This window comes from Carassius carassius, chromosome 17 (assembly GCF_963082965.1).
Source record: "Carassius carassius chromosome 17, fCarCar2.1, whole genome shotgun sequence".
NCBI lineage: Eukaryota > Metazoa > Chordata > Actinopteri > Cypriniformes > Cyprinidae > Carassius > Carassius carassius.
In genome coordinates, this window is record NC_081771.1 from 20,674,936 (window position 1) to 20,682,605 (window position 7,670).

The 7,670-nt window shown below is 36.1% G+C and overlaps 2 protein-coding genes across 2 annotated transcripts; one reads left to right on the plus strand and one right to left on the minus strand.

Moving 5' to 3' along the window:
* The first annotated feature begins 498 nt into the window (after nt 1–498).
* On the plus strand, nt 499–2,971 carry c17h17orf67 (chromosome 17 C17orf67 homolog). Its single transcript, XM_059571282.1, has 4 exons — nt 499–664; nt 1,939–2,027; nt 2,234–2,371; nt 2,775–2,971. Exons 1-3 carry the CDS (start codon nt 607–609, stop codon nt 2,348–2,350), a joined length of 264 nt encoding a protein of 87 aa, XP_059427265.1. The 5' UTR covers nt 499–606; the 3' UTR covers nt 2,351–2,371; nt 2,775–2,971.
* A 395-nt stretch (nt 2,972–3,366) lies between these two features.
* Nucleotides 3,367–5,998, minus strand: LOC132161311 (chromobox protein homolog 8-like). Its single transcript, XM_059571281.1, has 5 exons — nt 5,802–5,998; nt 5,651–5,694; nt 5,323–5,388; nt 5,174–5,240; nt 3,367–5,012 (listed from the first exon to the last, which is right to left on the minus strand). The coding sequence occupies exons 1-5, from the start codon at nt 5,868–5,870 to the stop codon at nt 4,176–4,178; spliced, it is 1,083 nt and encodes a 360-aa protein (XP_059427264.1). The 5' UTR covers nt 5,871–5,998; the 3' UTR covers nt 3,367–4,175.
* Nucleotides 5,999–7,670: the final 1,672 nt, after the last annotated feature.

The following is a 7,670-nucleotide window of genomic DNA, read 5'->3' on the forward strand; positions in this document are numbered from 1 at the left end:
AAATTGTTGTATAACAAAGCAACTGTAAACAGAGTTTGTTAAACAATGCAAAGCTCAGAGAACTTTCTTATAATCAGCTTCCCTTACAACTAAAAATATGTAACAAACAAAGCTGGGTCATTGTTTCATAGCTAATAAAAAAAAATGTTAACTATGGAGGGACAAGTGCTTTAAACTGTCAGGTTGAGATAAACTTTGTAGAATTACTATCAAAACAGACACACACACACACACACACACACACACACACACACACACACACACACACACACACACACACACACACACACACACACACACACACACACACACAAACACAAATAGGTTGTGTAACTCAGATCAGTGTTTTAACCATTATGTAACAGGGCTGTAGGCCTAGACGTTGAAGTTTAATCTAAAGTAAAGGCGACATCTTGTGGAAAATGTCTGTAACTACAGTCTCATCCAGATGTGCAGCCAGGAGTCGTCTTATCTGTAGCCTATCCAGTGGCCTGTAAGCAGGGGTGCTGTGGGGGTAACTCCTAAATGACGTAGACGTGTATTTCTCCTCCTCATAAGTTGGGTTAACACTCAAATGCAGTTATTTCGAACTGAGGACGGACGGAAATGAAAATGAAGCTGTTGGTATGCCTTTTTTGCGTGGTCTTATTGACCTTCTGCACTGGTATGTTTTCTTGCAGAAATCTTATACCATGGGTTTTATTTGCATATTACAATGTTTTATTTTTCTTATCACTGTGGGTTGTGACGTTTGTGTGCATATTACTTGTTATAGCGAGTCTTATTTCCTTGTAAAATCAGAGCGTTTTGGAATATTTGGACAATGACTTTTGAAATAAATACCTAGGCTATTTTCTTTTCGGCCTTCTTGCATTTCTAAAGACAGGAATGAGTGTATATTTCGGTGGGATTATGTTCATTATGTTTATGCCTAATACTTTGTCATTGTTTTTATCCCCCTTACTTGCTTAACGAATTCTAATGTCTATAACAAATTCCAAAATTGCGTAATAATTTTTATAATTGCTTTTTGATGTTTTCATTTTATTTGTAGGCTATATTAGTTATTATATTCCTATTCCATCATATTCTATTCAATATATTTCTATTCCTATTGATTTAGGCTAGCTGTTGGAAATATAAATTGAATAAAAAAACTATAAATTAAATAATCGTATATTATAGACTAATGTGAGCGAAACGTGTAAAAACTGCTGTCAAAAACGCAGTGCGGCTGTTCATCTGCCACGTCGGTGTTTACCGTAACGGGCTCATTTTCATACCCCTCGCGGGTCAGAGCTCCAGGTCACGCGCGCGCAGGGGCGCGCTCCCCGGGGAGACGCGCTCATGAATGGACACTTTGTGTTCTTCCATAGAGAAACAGCGCTGGGAAAGGGAGGGAGGGGTTGAAATGGGGAGGCAGGATAGAAAGTGAGTGAAATGTATGTGTGTGCGTGCATGTCTGTGTGAAAGAGAGAAAAAAGAAGGAGCGAGATGAAGAAAGAGGGAAAGAGAAAGGCCAAAATTCATACAAATTAGACCCCCAAAGGACTCGAGGAAATTTGAAAGAATAAAGATTCACAGGAAGAATGGCCGCATGGGGAAGAATGAAATTAGCATGTAGTAAAAAGAAAGAAAGAAGGAGAAATTGGTAGGCTATAATATTAAATGACAAATTAAAGTCTTTGATAATCTTATTTGTATCCTGCATAAAATTATACATAATCAAATGTTGTAACATGTTTTACATTACATAGTCAACCCTTTAGTTATCTAGACAAATCAATCATTTAAATGTATTCACAAGAATAAATCATGTTGTCATCACTATGAAATTACAGTATGAAATTGTGATCTTGATACACGTGTATGTCATGTTCACCATGAAATTACAGTATGAAATTGTGATCTTGATACACGTATATGTCATGTTCCTAGATGCAAGCCCCGTCATTAAGGAGAGTTTTGCAAAGCAGCTACTCCGCACCAAGAGACAAAAGCCTGGACATCGTGATGAACCCATGAGGGTTGGGAGCCAACAACAAACTCCTTTTATTTAATAAAAAAGCTTAAGAAAACATGATGCATGGGAGCCTGGCTTGTAGTTGTTTTGTGATTGTAAAAATATGTTCACAATGTTGCTTTATGCTGGTTTTAAATACTGAAATACTTAACAAACCAATAAGTGAACTCAGCTCAGTACTCTAGAATTCAGAGTTCACATGTATTTCAGGAGCACATGCTGCATATGCAAAGGCTGGAGCAGAGGGCTCGAGAGACCAGCATGGAGAATTGGATGAACCCTCACTGCTTCCCTCGCTGTGACCGCAACTACGGCTACCCTGTGTAACAGGCCTGCTGTGATCCACAGGTTCTGATAGTGATACCCTCGGCTTTTGTATCTCACTGAAGACTGCAATGTTTGAGCTTACTATCATGACTTCACATTATGTCAAATGTATAGCCTACATTCACACTTTTCCTTATAATAAAAGAGAATTAGGTGAAGAAAGTAATTAGATTTGCAGTGTTTCTAGAAATATGGTTGAAGGCATTTATAATTGTTAAAACTCTTTACATCATATGGAATGTTTTTTTCTTTCTGTAGCCTACTGATTATGTCTTAGTTCTGCCCTGGCTTTTAAAAGGCATATTAAATGTAAATTTAAATTTTATCAGGGAAAACGGTTTATATTTAGGCTACTAAAACCCAATGTATCTGAGGGCAAATAAATTCAAAGTAGGCATAATTTTTATTATATTTTTGTTTTCAGGACGAAGACAGGAATTTCGGCGGCGACAAAGCTGATAGACAGCATGAAATGAATTGCAATAGGAACGAAAAGACAAAGGAATGCCGAGGAGGCCAATGACACAGAATCCACGACGACACACCTATATCGATAGACGCATTTTAGATGTCGTAGATGTAAAATCCTAGAATCGTTTTTTTTTTTTTTATAAAAATGAATTACGAAATTGCATTTTGAAAAAGAGACTCATGAATAAAATAGAAATGTGCTCTAAATTTTGATTGTGACTGTGATTTTCATATTTCGGGTTTTAGTAAGCCTACTATGAAAAAAAAAAACTGATGACGGCAAGAGTTTGACCTTTACACGGCAATATCTGCAGAGGCCTAACACCGACTGATCGAAAGCACAATGAATGTGTTACATAAAACTGAAAGTTTATATTTTGTTACGCGTCACAAAAGAAATCGTAAAGTACAAATACATAAACACACAAAAAAGGCTGTAAAATTGAATCAACAAGTTCCACCTTTGTATAACACTTTATAAGTTAAATGTTTGGGAACTTTAAAATGTAGCCGTTTTCCCTCTAACTGGGCAAATAAGCATCAAATTACGGTTTACGTGTTTTTTATTACAGGACTAATACACACACAAATATACATATATTGTAAAATTATGATTTTGTAGGATTCGAGTATAGATTGGATGTGCGCTTTATATTTAATGTCATATTAAATAACTTTTATTTGCACAGTTCATCGATAATCACAATTACAATCGCCCTACAAAATAATTAGAAGTCTTAAAAGTATATACAATTTAACACCAGGCTACTACATATTTATAAACACGAATTTTAACTGAAGAGAAACAAAAGAAACGTGCTAATTATCTTTTACTTTTGATTTTGAGATGAAATTTGATTTTAATTTTACACTTTTACGTGTAAATTGTTAATGCCGCTGTACCTTGAAACAGGTGTATTCTATTTTGTACAACTGGCAATATTAAATGACAAAATAAAATCAACGTAAATTACAATAACTGAATTGGTAATGATGTGATGCAATAAAAATATGCCGGTTAGTGTGCAAAATGTCAAATCTTAAGTCTGTACATAAATGTTTTAATATTCGTCTGGGAGACAAATGATACTTTTTTATATTTATAAGTAAACAATTTGTAATTAATACTTACAACAAATTATCTGAGAACTCGTTTATGTATTTGAACGCAGTTCTGGGTTTGTTTATCGTGTCTAGTGCATGCAAATTTCTTAAAGCAGCAATTTCACAATAAATACAGATTTCAGTGACAGAAAAGAAAGTAATATTTTTTTTTGTATACAATACACAGAACATTTTCGATAATAAAGGACTTCTAAAGAGATGAAAGGAGCATACTGGCTGCAGTAAATAATCATATTTTGTCTTTAAAGAAGCCTTTATCTGTGCTACTCTCTTTGATTGTTACAGTCAGGAAGTTCGTTGTCACATCGGTAACTATGACTTTCTCCACATTGCAGAAGGAGGGTCTCCAAGCATCTCCCTCCTCTGGCTCTCCAAATATGCGTGAAACTGGAATTTTGGCAATTAGTGAAGGCTGTTTGCTGGTGGAATCACCATGTTCAAATGTTCTTCGTTTTGAATGGTGCTTCAGGTGTTTATGGTGAAAGTGGTGTGTCTGTGGGTTAGTCCTGTGGCCTTGTAAGTCTGCACTAACTCTACTGGAATGCAAACTCCACTCTGGAGAAATGTGCTGGGTACTTCTGCTCGGAGCAACTCTGTTTTGTTTGTGTGAAAAGGTAGCATCCATGTGCTTGTGAGATATCTTAATTCTACCACTTATTTCTGAGCATCTCTCTTCCTCTTCTCCCAAACCTAACTTTGCCATTTTGGAAGGAATGCTTGCCATGGTTTCGTCTGCTGCCCTTTTTGAATGCTCTGGATGTAAGGAGCTTGTATAGCCATCTGTGAAGCGTAATTTGGGCTTCCGTCCTCTCTTTTTTGGGGAGAGGGTAAAAGCATCAGTGCTGGGTCTGGGTGAGTGTGGAAAATGATGCTCCCTTGCTTCTGGAGGTGGAATCCTTATGCTCTCCCCTCGGTTGACTGTGCTGGGAGGGAAAATTGTGGGAACCACAGCACGTAGTCCTTCTCTCGCTCTAGGGGCTATAACAGGCTCTGGACTGGGATATGCAATGCCACGGGATGACTCATTCCTAAATTCGTAAGACTTCTCCTTTTCTTTAGCTTGGGCCTGTGAAAAATTAGCACAAAATTCAAGGTAATGCCCTTATGTAAAATGTATTCATTTACACAGACAAAAAAGAAAGAAAAAAGACTGCAAACCTATTATACATAATATAGATAATTTCAGGATTATTATTATTTATTTCTTAATAAATAAATGAAATTAACCTTAAGAAGAAAAGTCTTGAGCTTAGGTCCTCTTTTCTTGGGTCCAAATATCTCTCTCTCACGCTCCCTGCATGAAAATACAAGCGTGAAAACGTCTGTTTTTTCGGCCGCTTAAAAGTTTTACCTTATTTATTTATTGTATAACTTACCTCTCTTCAAATGCAACGAATAGGCGGGAGTCTAGGATATTTTCCTCGGGTTCCCAAGTACTGTACCTGTGAGAACAAAAAAGTTTCACGTGACGCCTGTCAATCTCCAGCTGCATTTAAAACCACTGCTCTACCGGCCAGTTAGCAGGGCCAGCTAATGTTGCAGCATGCCATCTGCCAAAAACCAGTCTGCAGTAATAACCAGCTTGTTAACCTGCCCGTGGATGTACGCACCTCGCGATATCTAGCAGGGTTGACAGCCATCACTGTCACCAAAACACCAGTACAAGACACAACAGGCAGGATGGGCATGTATTAACGTACTCACTTTGGTGACCAGCCCTTCCATTTCACGAGATATTCCATTCGACCCTGCGCGTGCCATCAGACACACACAAAAAAAGAATTCGTTAGCGCGAGCCGACGACATTAGCACATATATGCAAAAAATGTCAAGATATCTCTTCCACAACACATACCCGTCGTATTCGTCTCTTGATGATCGACTCGGCCGCGAATACCCTCTCTCCGACAGCCGACAGCTCCATGTTTACCTTCGTCTACCGTTAGCTTGCAGCGTAGCTAGCCGTGTGCGCGAGTTCGGCCCGCCTGCTCTAGCTTCAGAATTCCATACAGCCCATAATACTCTCGTGCACAGACAGACGTCATCACGTTCTTTAGCATGTTGCCTTGGCACCGCTTGTAGTTGGAAAGATTTGGAGGCCGTTCATTGGCTCCACTGTTGCTAAGTGGCCGGGGCTTGCTCTTCGTGACATATCTGCATTCTTGACAGAAATATGATAAGAGCTGCTCAATACTTGTAGGAATACATCATAAGGTTAAAGTTTCATCGTTAACGTTACATGAAGACTTACAGGTAAACGTAATCAGTTAAACGCGGAACAAGGACGTGTAGGCTATATGAACCCTAAAAACAGGCATACTTCATACTTCAAAAATGTATATATGCTACTCTAAATCTGTTATTAAAAGAACATGTATGTCATCTTATTCTGGTCGATATTTTACTATTCACAAGAGTATTTTACTAATTCCACCAAAATCGAACGTGAAGTCTTTAACCACACAAACTAATTATAGATGGAAATTAATATTGGTTTAAATATGATTTCCACGGCAGAAAATCACCATTAATTTTTTTGTCTCGTTTTAGTTACATTTTCTAAAAACCGTTAAATAAACTGAACGGGATGAATTTGTAAGTAGCTATATGATGATTTAAAGTCTAGCCTACGGTAACGTTACCACATTATTTTCTCTAAGAAGTGTTAGATTTTTGTTAGCCTAGTTTTTTGATAGGATGAACACATAGGCTACATATGTTTTATTTAGCCCAAACGTCTTATTATATTTTTTTATTAATATTTAGGTTTGGCCTTCAACTGTATGGCTCTTTCGAGAAAAAAGCTAATAAATAAAATAATAATAATAAAAAAATAATTAATTGATAGACACTTTGAGTCCTAACACTGATCAGACAAATCAAACTGATTAAACAGCATAATTGTAGTAGATTTATATGTTAAACTATATTTATAAATACCTCATTGTAATTATTGATATTGAAAAATGTGAAATGATGATGATGATAATAATAGCTAATGTAACTTATTATTACAATACGCAAAAGATGACATCAACAAATACAACGAAACAAAAACATACAGCACAATAATGAGAATGGAACATTTAATAATTATTAACTTTTTATTATCAAGAGTTACTAAATGCACAACAGTAGGTAACCTCTTAAATGGTTCCCCTGATTACACAGGCCAGACTTTGTCTGCATTAAAATCGCTATTTAAGCTCAAACTATTTTATTTATTGACTTTATTATTATTTCATATTCTAATTTTAGTGTAAAGTATGTAGAAAGACCTAATTGTATACATTTTATTAATATACATTTTGTATTAACAACAATTTTATAATTGAGTGTTCCATATAGCCTAATTCGATTTAAAAATCTCACATAATTTTGTTGGTCTACCGAAAAACATATTGTAAATATAAAATTAGGACTACAGATAGAAATATAATTCATTTTGCCTAAGCACTGAAATTGCAAGCAAACATTACCAGCTATACATATGAAGGAAAAACAGTCATTCATTTATTGTATTTAGCATATAAAAGGGAAAAAGTTTTCCGAAAACGTTTACCAATCTCATGCTCAGTTCTGCACAATCACTTGGGCTTCAAACAGGGCTGGCGGGTAAAAAAAAAAACCCTCTATAGCTAAATCATAACTTTAATTAACACGTTCCTTAATTGTAACAGGTTTTTAAATGTAAAATTATTTAGATACTGTATAATATAATAAT